This window comes from Carassius auratus, chromosome 6, assembly GCF_003368295.1.
Source record: "Carassius auratus strain Wakin chromosome 6, ASM336829v1, whole genome shotgun sequence".
Lineage (NCBI taxonomy): Eukaryota > Metazoa > Chordata > Actinopteri > Cypriniformes > Cyprinidae > Carassius > Carassius auratus.
The window spans coordinates 650,237-667,179 of record NC_039248.1 but is presented as its reverse complement, the minus strand read 5'-3'; the positions used below and the strand labels follow the sequence as shown (position 1 = coordinate 667,179).

The following is a 16,943-nucleotide window of genomic DNA, read 5'->3' as shown; positions in this document are numbered from 1 at the left end:
TGTTCAAACAAATGTCATTTTCTTGTTTAGAGGTTTCATTTAAAAGTCATATTATTTAGTTGGACTTTGTAAACCAGGGGTGCTGAGTTTTAGCTCCAACCCTGAAAAAAATAAATAAAAAGACCTGTATTCTGAAGACCTTAATTAGGGTTGGAGCTAAACTCTGCAGGGACACAGGCCCTCCAGGATCAACGTTCCCCACCCCTGATGGACTCCAAATTCTCAATACACTAGGCATGTATTATATGTGTATTGTGTGTGTCATGTTAGGGACCACAAACTGTACTCGTAGAGAAAATCTGATATAGAAAAGTTGAAACAGTGTATGTCTAAATTGTATATAAAAATACAAATAAATTTAATTATTTTTTTATAAACTAAGCACCAATTTGAAGCCAAAAAACAGGCGAACAAATCCTAAAGTGACTAAAATCTTAAGTTTATTAAAAGCTAAACTAAGTTTATGTACGAGCTAAAGTATTCCGGCTTCAATATGGTATTGAATATGTTGAAAAAGACATACATGTTAATTTTGTACGTATTTTACATTATAAATGGTTTTGTATAAACTCCTGACACCACGAAGAAAAAAATAAGTTGAAATCACACAATCTCCTCACATTTGCACACTTGGTTTGTTTTTCAGTTTTGAATTTATTTAAGAATAACTCGAAACAATCAAATGTTGTCATTCTCAATATCAAGTCCTGTTTCCCCCTTTTATGTTAGCGCCATCAGCAGTGGAACAAGCCACAGTCACATTTAATATGCAAGAGGGAAAAAAGTGTAGAGGGCATGGCTAAAGTGGGTTTCCAGCTACGCCTGGACAAACCGGAGCGGCAATTCTCAGCATAAATGTTTGGCACAACAAGATAGTGGTACAATTTGTGCCAATTTCCCCTCATTTTCATCCAACAGTATAGGGCCAGACACTGTGCAGAGCAAAAACAAACAAAGCTACTAAAACAGAAACGGTTTCTTCATGGGGCACTGTCAGTTAGCATTCACTGACTAAAAGTCTGCCATTCTGAATTAAAACAAAGACAGATAACGAAACAAAACACTTGTAGGAAGCCTTAGAGAGAGGTTTATGGGAAGGTTAGATCTCTCTTTTGTAACACTACTCGTTGTCAGAAGTGCACCATAAGCGTGGATTGATTTTAACAAACAGATCAATTCTGTATGGGAGAGAAAGAGCAGGCTCTGAAGCGAAATGCAGAAAACTGGCCATAAAAGAGCAGCACAACTGGCCAAGCAGCATTACAAACAATGCAGTTCCTCAATAAATACAGATTCCTGGACACAAAATTGAGACTGGAGCTGCTCGGTACCTTTGAAAGCACTGCTGCAAATGGACTAGGGAAGACCTATGAAACACAAGCGAAAAAATGTCATAGGGCAGATCCAAAACAGAAAAGAAAAAAAACAACAACCCTAAGAGACATTCTGAATATTGAGTTAAGTGCACTTTCACAGTTCAACCATAATACATCAATAAAGTTCCACTTCCTCCCTTTGATCGCGTTAAGTTCAGATGGTGATCAGTCCTGCAGGTGATGAAAACGTCTAACCGTCTCTCCTTTTCATGACTACGAAAGCAAAAAGAGTGGATTTCCTGGCAGACATGACAAGAGATTTCATCCCTTAAAATAAATAACCTTATTTCTCAGTGCATACAAAAAACCTTAACACTTACATAAGAGGGAGAGAGAGAGACAAGAGTCCAGTGTGGTTTTATCAACTATTTAGGCACAGGCACACGGTCACCAGAACTTTTCCATTTTACCCCATTCCACCTTGCCTTACATTTTAACTTGATATTTACTTTTATTTGTCGATGTAGCTGAATGCTCCTTTGACGCACAAATGAGAGCTCTGAGGGCGAGTGAGTTCTTTTGCGGATCCTGGTGCCTCAGAGCATGCCGAAGCCTTTGGCGTAAGTGATGGCTTTAAGGAGTCTCTCTCGAAGTTTCTCCTTAGTGGAGTATTCAGGGAGGAGCAGCACGTTGAAGCAGGTATGAGAGGTGGGTAACCTGACCATAGGAGGAGAAGAGAGCATTACTTTGAGAAGACTTTGCATATTTATTGCTACAGAGATGTATACACATGTATAATGTCAAATATATGTGGTAAAAGTGCCGTTAGATTCATATGCTTGAATGCTGGTTCATAAAGAGAATGCAATGCATCATTGCAACTTACAAATATGCATTAACTATGCTAGTTGATGCTTTTTTTTTTTTTTTTTTCTTATCCCATGAATTCTTTTATTTAATTTTTTTTTTTTTATTAAAAAGAGCTACAAAAAAAAGCACTGGGTTAATATAGAGGGGAGAAAAAAAAAGAATTTGAGAACCACTGATATTACTGCTTTATGTAATCTTCAGGAAAAGAGCCTCAAGACCTTGCTTTTTTTTTTTTTCTCTCCCTTCCACTGCCCACGAATCACATTTTTAAAAGTAAAAAATGTATTCTGATTTAAAATTTAAACGATCTGATAAATGACCTTTTTAAACACAGTATGATGTCATAAAACTTTAACTGATTATTGAGCAACAGTGTATTTGAGTTTACCTGTCTGAGTCCGGGCCATTTTTGGCAATAATCATCTTGAGCTTGCCTAAACCTCCAACTGGAGCTCTGTCTGTGCCCGTGGTGAACTGAAGAAACAGCCTCTTCTGCTCCTGCCCAAATGAGTGCACAGTCTCCCAGAAATCCCTGATGAGTGTCAAAAATACACACTTTTAATCTCACGTAGGAAGTAGTATTTACAACTAGCAGTGGACTGATATTGTGCTTGTAAATACTGATGTGATCTGGAGATCAGGATGGCTGATGTAATGCAACACTCATAATTAAATGACAACTAGACAAATGAAATGAATTATTTCATGACAAATTAACGGCTCACATAAAAATGTATCAAAAACTTAATGCTCATCTTGCACAACATTTAGTCCTAAAACACCTGAAATACAATCACTACCTGAAAGCAAGATGATTTATTAACCATTGACATGGAGAAACAAACTGCTCAAAACCTCAAATGTCAGCTGATCACCACTAGTAACTATGACATCATAAAGAAAATAATAACCCACACAACATTATTTACCTGATGTATTTTAATATGCATAAACTTACTTAATAATGTGAGAGTCTTTGTTGTATCCACCATCATATTCTGTACTATCTTCAAGTGCTTGGAAGTCAAGATTCTGCACGAGGAAAAACACTAAGTTATTGGTTTCTAACTAAGGCTGTGCCACATGTGTAAGATCAGCCTGGAAGTAAATAATAACCTATAGCCAACTCACCCTGCTGCCACATATGAGCAGCTCGATTTCCTCCGATCGAAACAGATACTTGAGCGGAGATTCATTAGTGACCATGTGGAACCCTCTTCTGAAGGCCTTGAACTGTTTCTCCACACTTTTGTTCAGCATGTACTCTGCATAGAGTGCCACAAAATCCTGCAGAGACCCACTTCGTGTTATGTGTATACTGGCAGATACAAACATGTTTGTGTTTTAAAAATGCTGAATGAATGAATGCATTGCTGGAATCTTCTGCTTAAAGTGGACTAACCTTTCTGTTCTCATTGGTAACTGGGATTTTATCTCCTCCTTCCTTCAAATCATACATTAGTGGGTTTCCAAACAGGTCTGTTTGTGAGATCTGGAAGGTAATCATCATGTCTTCTTCCACATTACCTTCATACTCCAGCAGATCCTTCAGACTCTGATAAAGAACCTGAACAAACAGATGATCAGAACCATTAAAGAGAATGTGTAGAGATGCACTCATACCCCTAGGTTTTTGATATGACAGCATGAATCAACTCGCCCCAAATATTTTGATGAGCAGACACGGTGTACTAAAGTCATAATGACAGGGTCTGCCACTAAAGTGCTGATATACCTGCCTAAATCTCCTCCCAGACACAATATCTGTCCTAGCATACCTCCAATATGAGAACAGGTAATGCATTCCCATTTGCAATAAAGCTGAAATGTTTTTCTTTGTAAATACAGAATTTCAATGTCAACATACAACATGATGTTGAAATGCTGTGGGGAAAAAAATTAGCTTATGTTTCAACGAGCAAGCCAAAAATCCTTTTTCGTTAAAATAAGGCCATGTCATCATAAGACATGCTCTTGAAAAAGCAATTGTTTGGGAAGGCATTACATACAGTCTTGTTTGATTCAGCAGGATCTGAATCTACAATTAAGTTAGTCTACATGTGAAAAAAGTACAGGCCATCTAAAGTGTAGTTTAATTGTTTACTCAAGTTGAAACTTTAAAAGTGTACACTTCTGTTCAAATGTTTTGTAGACTTAACATTGTAACAAAAAATTAATCAAAGAATCCTCAAAGTATCATGGTTTCCATAAAAATATTAAGCAGTACAGCTTTTTTCCACATTGATGATAATCAGAAATGTTTCCTGAGCACCAAAGTACCAAATTAGCATATTAGAATGATTTATGACTAATGATGTGGCACTGAAGACTGAAATAATATCTGCTGAAAGCCACCTTTGCCTTCACAGAAATAAATTACATTTAAAAATATATTAAAAACAAAATTAAGCAAATATATATTACCAAAAAAAATACTATTTTAAATTGCAATTTCTCTTTCATTTTTGATTAATAAATGAAGATGTGGTAAGCACAAGAGACTTCTTTCAAACAAACAAACAAAAAAAAAAATCTCACCCACCCCAAACTTTTGGATGATAACACAATCTGCAATCTGTTATATTTGCACTTCATTTCTAAAAAAAAATGTTTGACTAGGAATGCTGATTAACATAAATAAATGTAACCAGGGAAGTATTACCGGATGAGAGTCTGCAAGGTCTCTAAACGTTCCTTTCTTTCCCATTAGTTTTCTGTAAACCACCATAGGGAAGTGCACATCAAGAATGCAGTTATTGTAGATAGCTAAGCCCAAGACGATGCCTATCAATGTGAACTGGCCTTCAGTTTCAAACGATGAAGGGTTGAACCAGAAAAGTTTTGTGATTTCATCATAGGTAAACATGCCTGTGGGTGAAACGGAAAGAGAAAGTGTAAGACCAGGGTGCACAACAGATCCTCATCTCACACTCTCCGAATCAATAAGTTCATCAATATCAATAAAACAAGTTCTAAGAGGAACATTAACCCTCTGGAGTCCAAGGGTATTTTTGGGGCCTGGAGAAGTTTTGTCATGCCCTGACATTTGTGCTTTTTTCAGTTTCTTATAAATATCTAAATGGCTTAAGTCTAATCTCACTGTAATCAGCACAAACTGGGCTATAATAATATGTGCGCAGCATGTATGTACTTGACTGTGTTTTATTGAGAAAAAAAATGTTATGCATGGTTAGTGAAAAACTAAACATTTTAAATCACTTGAATAAGCCGTAAAACACATACATAACATTGGTTCCCAGGACTTTTGAGAACTGAAGCTTGTAGCCTAGAATTTGTCTTTCTAAATGATGTGAAAATCATCTTGTTTACTCACTCACAGAAAACAATATATTGATTTAAATTTTCTAAGACACATTTTGTTGGTAAAAGTCATATGCGAGTATGCGTCAACTATAATGAATATCATTGTGATTTACACCTGAGAAAACAAAGGCCTGCGTAATGAGCTGCATAATGAGCCTCTCAGTCAGCTGTGTCACTGAGAGGGAGGAGTTACAAGAAAGAATGTGAGGAAAAAATAAATGATGTAATTTTATGTTTCTAGTTTATTTAGAATATATTTAATTATCCCACAACATAATTTAATATTCACTTGCGAGTGCAGTTAAACAGTTTATTAGGAACAATCAAAGCTGACTTTCAAACTAAATTTTTTGCATCATTACTCCAGTCACATTACTCCAGTCCGTGAAAAACGGACATCGCGTTGTTTTCATATGGATTACTTTATCACAGAATATTTGTTCTCGGCAGCACTTGTTTAGTTTAAAAGTAGACATGTCAGGCTTTCTATAGATATCTTCTCATGTCTCTTCGTTGAGTATTAACTGAGTTACAGTTCATTTTAATGACGCGTGTCTAAATGAAGATCAACGCAGACAAAGGCTGCAGACCACACAATTTGTTTGTTATCTTTATACTGTATACAAAACAAGTAGACCCTTTACAGATTCGATTGATGTATTGTTCTTATCTGTACGATCAAAACTGAAAGTGTAATTTAAGTTCTTTTCAGGGTTATCAGAAGAAAATGCCTCATAACACGTATACGCGTTAAACGACTTCAGAGGGTTAAGCCAACTAGTGCAGATCCATTCCAGTATCAATGAATAGAAATCAAACGGATTAAGCTTTACATTAGTATGGGTAAAAAAAGCCAAAGAGTATATTAAACAAGTCAAGTAGGAAATATTTGATGATAATTACCTATATCTGGGTTAAAGATCTCCTCTACGACCAGTTGAAAGAACTCTTTGGATACTCCCCCTTCGTCTACTCCCTGCTCTCCCTCAAACTCCACATACAGCTGTTTCTTCAGGTCTGCTGGGTTTTCCATGGCAATCATCTCCAACTAAAACCAATCACATATTCATCACAAATGATAAATAATACATGAGAAATCACTAGAAAACAACATTTGTCTTTGAAAGCTCTTTGGCACCTACCCTGACAAGAGCATCATCTATGACGTGGTCTCTGCGCACTTTGAGTCGCAGGTAAGGGTTCAGCTGTTGTCCCTGCACTAAACTGTAGAGGGCCGTTATCCTGCGCTCGCTGTACATCCGGATCCGGTTGTCATAGTACAGGCCTAGATTCTTAGTCACAGCGTTAAGAATGAACGGGCAGGTCATAAAGGAGAACTTGCTTTCTGTCTCCACCTTGAAGAAGGTGTAGTCTTTGTCCATTTCAAGAACCTCATTGAGCGGTTCGTTGATGAACTCCTCGTACGGGATGAGGGGTTTTCGACAGTCTGAGGCACGAATGCCCAGTTCTGTCTCTAGCGGATCCACCCGAGGGCCTTTCTTGTTGCGCCGTTCCTCGCCGAGCAGTTCCTGAAGGGTCAGCTCGCTGGACTCCGGGATCGGTTCGTCGTCCTCCTCCTCGTTGTGACCCATGTCTAGGTCACCGCCCAGCACATTTGCATAGTAGACGATTTTCAAGCACTTGGTGGCTGCCACCACACCATCATCCTCGTTGACAAGGTTGTCGCTGCTGAACTCGTTGCTGATAACCGTGTAGGTAATAAGCTGCTGGAAAGTCTCAAGCAGACGTCGGATCTGGTCTGCGCCATACTGCGACCACAACAGCGCAAGCTTGGCCAGAGCCGGAAGAGGTAGCTTGCTCATTGCCTTGCAGAATTGTGGCAGGGCGATTTCTAAGTATTCTGGACTGTGGAGGTTACTGTTCTCCATGACGATGATGAAGACGTTCAGGTAATTAGGGTCGGCGGCATACACGTTGTGGTAGGTGAGGTCACACTCTACATTGGGCGACAGGTAGACTAACGCGTTGAGGAATGCTGCTTCGATCTTCTCATTTGATAATAGTCTGTCATACACTCTTCTTACTGCATCAATGTCTACAGAAACTTCGACGGGACCAAACTTTTGGACATTGTTTTCTCCGTGAGATGGCCCGTCTCCACTTGACGCAGAGGCTTCGGGTTCCACCTCCATGGCTGTGGACGAACCAGAGGCCGTTTCCTTCTCATCTTCATCTTTGTCCTCATCCTTGGCCTGAAGGGACTTGAGCTCTTCCTTGGTGTGTTGATTCGCCTTGCGGAAACTCTGGACCAGACTCTCCGCGCTTGAGAAAACCCTACCGATGACACGGATTAGAGGAGAATAGTCTTCTGTCTCACTGCAGAGGCTTAGGATTTCATACACTTTCTCCTCTGTCAAGTTATTCAGATCTGCAAAAGAATATGGAAAAGAATAAGTAAAAAAAAAAAAAGAAAAAAAAAAAAATTTGTGTCAAACCAGCTTTCTCCGTGTTCCTGTAGCTCAACTGGTAGAGCTTTGCATTAGCAAGCGCAATGTTGGGGGTTCGAATCCCAGGGAACACATGATAGTAGAAAATTGTTAGTCTGAATGCAATGTAAGTTGCTTTGGATAAAACTGTCTGCTAAATGCATAAATTTCAATTTAATTTTAAATTTCCACCTTCATAGTGTGCACGCCTCTTTTTTTTCAACTTTTCAGTTCTTAAACTTCTAATTTAATTGCTTTGTTCCTCAATCCTGAATTTTAACTTGAAAAATATGATGCTCTTTTCACCTAATTGAGCAATAAAAAATGACTTTTTATTCAATTTGTGATGTATATTAAATACATATTAATATTAAGGTTTAAAAGTGTATTCAGTAACACATTTGTGGTATCAAAAATTATAGCATCACATGTTTTAGTATTTTTATTTTCTCTATTTAATTGTATTTTTTATTTTTATTTTACTCATAACAAAGCATTTGTGACCCTGGACCACAAAACCAGTCATAAATCACATGGGTGTATTTGTAGCAATAGCCAACAACAACACATTGTATGGGTCATAATTATCTATTTTTCTTTTATGCCAAAAATCATTAGGATATTAAGTAAAGATCATGTTCCATGAAGGTATTTTGTAAACATCCTACCATAAATATATGAAATCTTAATTTTTTTATTAGTAATATGCATTGCTGAGAACTTCAATTGTTTTGCACCCACATTTTCAAATAGTTGTATCTCCAAATGTTCTCCCTACCTAACAAACCATACATCCATGAAAAGCTTATTTATTCAGCTTTCAGATTACGAAAATTGACCCTCCTGTATTTGTTTTCCAGGCTCACATTTGGAAATTGCATTGTGCATATAAGATTTGTGGTTCCTTTCCTGATTACCCCCCCGCCCCCACCAACAAAAAAAAATCATAATGTTGACTAAGTGTGACAATGTGTTCACCTCTAAAGTCCTCCCTTGCGGGCTGTAGGTCCTTATGGTTCATCTTCCCGTTGCTGCAAGCAGAGAAGTTGTGAGCTCCTTTGGCACTGTTCTCCGGGAAGGCTGAACTGGCTCCTTTCTTAGAGGGATGAGGATCACACAGTTTGGCATTATTCTTATATAACTCCAGGGCCTTGATGGCCGCTGCATTGTTATCCATGCGCTGGAAACCCGGAGAAGAGCCACAAGCCTCATTCGTGCAGGCCTCATTTCCACAGCCCTCTGTTAACTGGTGGTAGTAGCGCTCAATTAAATGCTTTGCAGCCGCTCGCTTCCTGTATCAGACATTCAAACAGGACAGCAGGGGGATTAGTATGGATCAATCCTGAAAAAAAAGTTCACAACAGTGCAAATATTTCTATACTTTTATATCTCAAATAAAACCATCCATTTGAATTTCTCAACAGCTATTAAAACATTGATTTTTGCATGTGCACATGATGGAATTAGACTTTTCTATATGTGGATGAACTTCGGGTTACATGTCACCAATGTAATTCATGTCAACACAATAATGTTGAGGTCTTTTAAAATAATGCATATTTCATGCACATTGTGTACTTCCAATAGTTTTACTGTATAAAAAAATGATAAAATTAATAGTGCTTTTCAACCAGTAATTACAGTAACTCTTAATGTGCGGTCACATTAGCAAAAGATCTGCACAATTATGCAGGGGAAAAAGTTCACTGTGAATAGTAAATCACTGTTCACACTTTCAAACCAAGCAGCTTCCTGTTGGTCAAAGTGGCAAATTCACGTGACCAAAAGTGGGGAACTTTTTCACCCTCACGTGACACTCTTGACTGTGTGTGGATTCCTGTTGAAATTAATGGATTTCTCCAGCAAAATGCTGCCTAGCAATGGTATATGTGACCACACCTTCAGGAGAATCAAGTGTTTGCTTATTCTTAGTGTGACCAAAACCAAAACTGAAAATTCTGTCATCATTTAGTCAGCCTCAAGTCGTTCCAAACCTGTATATGAATTTCTTTCTTTCTTTGAACACAAAAGATGATATTCTGAAGAATGCTGGTAACCAAACAGATGATGATAGTATTTTTGTCCATAGAAGTCAATGGCTATGGAAATCATTAGCTACTGTCAACCATTTGGTTAGCAAAATTCTTCAAAATATCAGTAGAACAAAGAACCGAAGAGTGAGTAAATGATGAAAGAATTTTTTGGTAAACAGCTCAATTGGTAGAGCACTGCCTTATCAAGCGCAAGGTTGGGGGTTCGATTCCCCGGGAACACATGATAGGTAAAAATTGATAGCCTGAATGCAATGTAGGTCGCTTTGGATAAAAGCATCTGCTAAATGCATAAATATATATATATATATATATATATATATATATATAACAGGAACACACAAAAATAACCAATCAGCATTTAATTTTGAACGTCAGTCAAGTAATGATACCCATGAAAACAGTCATTTAACACAGGTATAGACAAAGAAACTTACATTAGACTTGCTTGAAGTTTCCAATATCACACTCTTCTGCAGCTCTGAACTCTAAAGAGACCAAAAGTTGGTCAGGTAGCAATCCTGCAGATGAACAGAGAACAGTCACTCACATACACACTGCTATACAGACCAAGATGACTGGAAACTGTTCACTCAGTAATGAGTCAATGACTAATAAAAAGGATAGTTCTGCCAAATATAGAAACGACCCCATTTAACCCTATTGATCAAAAGTGCTCAAGATGATTGAGAAACACTGTGGTGTTGGTAAACACGAGCCTAACGTGCATGACCGGGAAGAACGTCACCATGAGCAGCGTCTTAAAATCAAACAAGCCGCCTACCTAGACAGTATTCTGAAACCCTACGATGTCCACAATAGCTGTCCAGGTAGTCAGCCCACTAGTTTTGACACAAAGCCCATGTAACCGCAAGAAGAGCAGCGACATAAAACTACACAGAGGCCCGAACTAAAAACATACCGTGTGCTTTTGCAACCGAAACATCCCGTGTACCGGTAAACAGTCAGTGGTTTACCCCGAGCAGAAGGAGCTGAGGCCGCAGTGGGACAGGCAGGGGGGGTATGACAGTGCACAAACAACTTCAGCATTGCACACACACATAGCCAATCTCCTATGGTTCATTTTAAAACGAACGAACGAAGACCTAATGGTCAGTTATAAAGTGTGCTGTTGATCGATGCGTTTAAGGCAGAGTGAAAGCAGCAAATCGTGTTACCTTGCAGTAACTGTCATGGGGAGTAACGTTAATAGCAGGAAAGAGCTGAGTAACTAGTTAGCCTAGCTACAGCTAGCCAGTCTGCCATTTCGAAAACACGAACGGATTATACTTAACGGTTGTTGTTGCATAGTCAAAGGCGAGGGTGTAACTTATTTAGGATATCGGGACTGCACTGATTTCGCTTGTTTACCACAAACCCCTTCCGTCCCTCCCCGGAGCTGTTAGCAGAGCAGCTAACTGGCCTAACAGCGCGTATTACGGCTTCGATCAAGCGCGATCGGGGCGGGAGAAGCGTGATTGATGTTTTGACAGCTTACTTGTGAAGATGTTCTGATGCGGACGAATGAATCTGGTCTCTCAACATCACAATCGCTCCGAGTGCAGCGTGTATTCAACTCCAACCCCTCCACAAAATATTCGCGGCCATCTTGATCAACCGAGGCAAACACGGAGAGCGATCCCACAATGCACCGTGGCACGAGGACGACCATCGGCACAGCGTTCTTCTGGCAGTCAGTCAAGATCGAGATGTGATGAAACCTGAGAAGTTGTGTTTTTATGAGCTGAAATAAACAAAGTTTTAAAACACGCACCAGATGTCTTTCTTTTTAACACATACATTTAAAAAACGAAACAATTGTAACAATAATATTCATCAGCAGATTGCAGAACCCGAAAGGAAAACTTAAAGAATATAGCTATGCATTTGCTGAAGAAAATACCAGTGCTTGTCTTGGCAGAGGGATTTGGTTTTATCTCAGTGATCTTTATCTTTTTTTTAGTCAGTTCACATTTCATAATTCATAATAAATTCATAATTTATTGATGTGTTCTGTGGGAGCTGCAGGTTACATGTTACGCCAGTAGGGGGCAACGGTCATTGTCCTGTCAATCATTCTGATTCTATGAGCACAGATCACAGCTATAATATTGTTGGAATCACTTTCAGATTTTTTTATTTTATTATTTCAGCTTATGAATGTTAAAACCACTGACAGCCAATCAAAATCCACCCAACTCCAAAGAAGCATTTCAAATGATATGAAATGACAACTGCACGTTTTATTGTAAAAAGTTGTTGATGCATTGATTACCATTTGTACACCGGTTGTAATATTACCACAAATACCATGGTTAAACAATGGTCAGTCTAGGAAAACAAAGCTTAATTTGTGGTTACCTTGATTTAACTTAGCCTATTTTATTTTTGGTGTTTGGTTTTATTTGTAGTAAAACAATGGTTAATTTTCATAAGTCTATTATGTTTCAAAGATGTTCTTGTGATGCTGAGAGAAATACTTTCCCAAACAACATTTTCGGCATGCCATTTTAATTTTTTTATTTATTTGTACTTAATGAATGTTTTCTTAATGTTGAGAGAAAATATTATTATATAATATATTACATATATTATGATATGTTTATTGTTCTTGGTAACAGCTCTTTAGTGAGTTACTGAATCAGTTATTCAACCGTTCACTAAAAACACTCGTCCACAAGTCTTTGTGTTTCACAATTCAATATCCAAATACTGCAATGATATCAAATACTGTTATTTAAACACTGCTCTGGGTGTGTGTTCACAGTGTGTGTGTGCACTTTGGATGGGGAGTATGGGTCACTATACTTGGCCGTGTGTCACGTCACTCACTCACTCACTCACTCACTCACTCACTCACTCACTCACTCACTCACTCACTCACTCACTCACTCACTCACTCACTCACTTCACTCATTTTTAATGTTGAGCATTCTGTCAGTATAAAGACATGTTCAAACCAAAAACGATAATTATAAGGAAAACTATTCTTTTTTATATATATGTAACTGTTTGCTGCAGTTATGTCCTCTGTATTAAGGTCTTTTCATGAAGACCTTGAAGAATCATATTAACTTGTGGAAAATGGGCATCCAATGACCCCTTTAACAAAAAATGCAAAGCATGTGATACAAGCCATTACTGAATGCAAGATCTGTGTATCACAATAACACGATGGTACGACTGCTGTGCAACATGGGAAATTTGTTAGATCTTTGAACATCTGAATCTTATTCATCACCGTACAATGCATGAACATCATGCGTTAGATTACACATGCATCCCACTGTGTGTTTTGCTTATCTCACAGACCTGCAAGAAAAGCACACATTTTCTTCTGAAAGAGACAAGATACATCCTGTAAATTCAGAAGAAGCTCTTGTGGGCCTGAATAATGGAAAAGGTGACTGTTTATGATGATGCAGCTGTGGAGAATGAGGATCTCATGAATATAGACAGCTGTTTAGCCCGGAGTCAACACGGTTTGAGATCCCGCACCACTCATACAAATCTGCCGCAGCATTATTAGATGGAAAGACTGAACTAATCTGAAGTGTGGAGCTGTCGTGCAGCAATTTTATTGAAAACAAGAGGACAAAACTATTCATATTTTTTAACATGCAGACTCTCACAACATATGCATGAAACTAGCATGAGATGTCTGCACTAAAGATTTGAGAAAATATTTTGCTATCAATTTTTTTTTTAGTTTTGTTTAGATTAAAAAAGTGCATAACTTATGAACAACACTCAGACATTCACGGGGAATTCTGCACATATACAGTATACACTCAAGTATACAAGTCAAGGTCTGTGTTGAGGATGTGTTTCCTCATAGACTGATAGTAGGATTTAGGCAATATGTTGGACATAAGCTGGAAATGTTGAACGCACTGATTTGTGGGTTTGGAAATGCAGGATTACAATCATTTTAAAGATTTATTTTAAACCAGACTCATGTGTTCTTAAGTATACAAACAATGAACTTTTTGAAAAACAATCTCAACAGAATGGTTTATCTCCAAAATGAAGAAAAATAAAAGCTAAACTGTCCTTTATCCATTTATTTCATTTTCATTCCTATAGCCTTTTCAAATACCAGAGGTCTAAAAAATTCATGACGCTGCTATGTGTTGATGAATTAGATTTTTCAAGTAATTTATGATTAACAAAATGGAATGCTGAAGGAAAATTCTGTTGCTGTGGAGGAAAAAGTCATATAATCTTAAAGGACATCATGGAATGAATGGCTACATACCTTGAATGATTTCATTTCAAGGAGAAAGGGACATTATAGCTCCCACAAACCAATAAACAAACAGTGTCTGAGGGGTTCTCTCCTTTACCTCTCTATGTGTGCAAATAGCATCAGTCTTCCAAGTTGTACCCTTGAGCCAAGCACATGTGAAGAAAACAGTGTGTTAACAGTTCAGATTTAACCATCAATATGTCAAAATATGTCTTCTGTTGGGAAACAGAGCAGTGGGATATACATGCATATGTCACATATTACTAAGTAATCTGCAAAACCAAATACACAGAAATAAAAAGATAAATACATTTTCAGAAGAAAAAACATTATATTATATTATATTATATTATATTATATTATATTATATTATATTATATTATATTATATTATATTATATTATATTATATTATTAGTAATACAAATATGTTAGTAACATATTTTTGGGATGGAGGTTTACAGAATTTGTGTATGTTTGCATGTTCTGAACATAATCTAAAAATGTACAGGTGCATCTCAATAAATTAGAATGTTGTGGAAAAGTTCATTTATTTCAGTAATTCAACTCAAATCGTGAAACTTGTGTATTAAAGAAATTCAATGCACACAGACTGAAGTAGTTTAAGTCCTTGGTTCTTTTAATTGTGATGATTCTGGCTCACATTTAACAAAAACCCATTCACTATCTCAGTAAATTAGAATATGGTGACGTTTTTTTTTTTTAACAATAATTTTATTTTCAAAGATTTACATACAGATTAAGACAAGAGTTAAATTTTTTCATTATGACACACATATATTACCTATATATACATAAAAAATAAAATAAATAAATTAAATAAATAAATAAATAAAAATAGTAATACGTAAGTGAACTCAACAATAACGTTAAAAATACATACATAAATATACTAAAATAAAATAAAAAATAAAAATAAAAAAAGAATACAGCAATAACATACTTGTCTATATACTTTCAATGTCCATCAATTCCACAAAAGAGTCACCATCTAGACTCTCCAAAAACTCATAAAACACTTTCCAGATGGACCAAAATACTTGAAGTTTGTTTTTCAAAAAATAGGTAATCTTTTCTAAGGCAAGGCATGAGGTCATCCCCTTTATCCATTGAGACACTCCAGGAGTTTCATCTTTTTTCCAAGAACATGCAATTACACGTTTAGCTTCCAGCAAACAGAGATTTAACAACAATCTTTCATGTTTGATCATTTTAAAGTTCAGAGGACAAATATGTAATATAATATGGTGACATGTTAATCAACTCAAACCACCTGCAAAGGTTTCCTGAGCCTTAAAAATGGTCTCTCAGTTTAATTCACTAGGCTACACAATCATGGGGAAGACTGATGATCTGACAGTTGTCCAGAAGACAATAATTGACACCTTTCACAAGGAGGGTAAACCACAAACATTTTTTGCCAAATAAGTTGGCTGTTCACAGAGTGCTGTATCCAAGCATGTTAACAGAAATTTGAGTGGGAGGAAAAAGTGTGAAAGAAAAAGATGAAACTAACTGACAGAAAACAGCAGCCTTATGAGGATTGTCAAGCAAAATCGATTCAAGAGTTTGAGTGAACTTCACAAGGAATGGACTGAGGCTGGGGTCAAGGCATCAAGAGCCACCACACACAGACGTGTCAAGGAATTTGCTGAACCATAGACAATTTCAGAGGCGTCTTACCTGGGCTAAGGATAAGAAGAACTGGACTGCAGTGCTCCAAAGTCCTATATTCAGATGAGAACAAGTTTTGTATTTCATTTGGAAACCTACAGTAGGTCCTAGAGTCTGGAGGAAGGGTGGAGAAGCTCAAGTTGCTTGAAGTCCAGTGTTAAGTTTTCACAGTCTGTGATGATTTGGGTGCAATGTCATCTGCTGGTGTTGGTCCATTGTGTTTTTTGGAAACCAAAGTCACCGCACCCATTTCTCAAGAAATGGTATGCTTCTTTCTGCTGACCAGCTTTTTGAAGATGCTGATTTTATTTTCCAGCAGGATTTGTCACCTGCCCACACTGCCAAAAGCACCAAAAGTTGGTTAAATGAGCATGGTGTTGGTGTGTTTGACTGGCCAGCAAACTCACCAGACCTGAACCCCATAGAGAATCTATGGGGTATTGTCAAGAGGAAGATGAGAAACAAGAGACCAAACAATGCAGATGAGCTGAAGGCCACTGTCAAAGAAACCTGGGCTTCCATACTTCCTCAGCAGTGCCACAAACTGATCACCTTCATGCCACGCTGAATTGAGGCATTAATTACAGCAAAAGGAGCCCCTACCAAGTATTGAGAACATGTACAGTAAATGAAAATACTTTCCAGAAGGCCAACAATTCAAGAATTTTTTTTACTGAACCAAAATAGAACCAAAGACTTAAACTACTTCAGTCTGTGAGCACTGTGAATTTATTTAATACAGGAGTTTCAAAATTTGAGTTGAATTACTGAAATAAAAGATCTTTTCCATTCTAATTTATTGAGATGCACTCAATAAATTATTGAGATTGAGATGCACCTGTAATATAATATAATATAATATAATATAATATAATATAATATAATATAATATAATATAATATAATATAATATAATATAATATAATATAATATAATATAAATTGTATATTAATATATAAATGGTTTATATAATTATATGTAATAGAATTGTTTA

General features: G+C 37.1%; 1 protein-coding gene across 4 annotated transcripts; it reads right to left on the bottom strand.

Annotated features, from left to right (window-relative positions):
- Positions 1-621: 621 nt before the first annotated feature.
- Positions 622-11,698, bottom strand: LOC113089495 (ubiquitin-protein ligase E3A-like). 4 transcript variants are annotated; one of them, XM_026256033.1, is made up of 12 exons: positions 11,507-11,696; positions 10,446-10,529; positions 8,936-9,249; positions 6,653-7,899; positions 6,414-6,558; positions 4,849-5,054; positions 3,589-3,753; positions 3,318-3,473; positions 3,145-3,218; positions 2,575-2,718; positions 1,697-2,033; positions 622-1,589 (listed from the first exon to the last, which is right to left on the bottom strand). In XM_026256033.1, coding segments are annotated over exons 2-11 (2,574 nt in total). In that variant the 5' UTR covers positions 10,448-10,529; positions 11,507-11,696; the 3' UTR covers positions 622-1,589; positions 1,697-1,912. The 4 variants fall into 4 exon arrangements, with proteins under 4 accessions (XP_026111818.1, XP_026111819.1, XP_026111820.1 ...); XM_026256034.1 differs by having other exon boundaries at positions 1,826-2,033; XM_026256035.1 differs by having other exon boundaries at positions 622-1,367; positions 1,826-2,033.
- Positions 11,699-16,943: the final 5,245 nt, after the last annotated feature.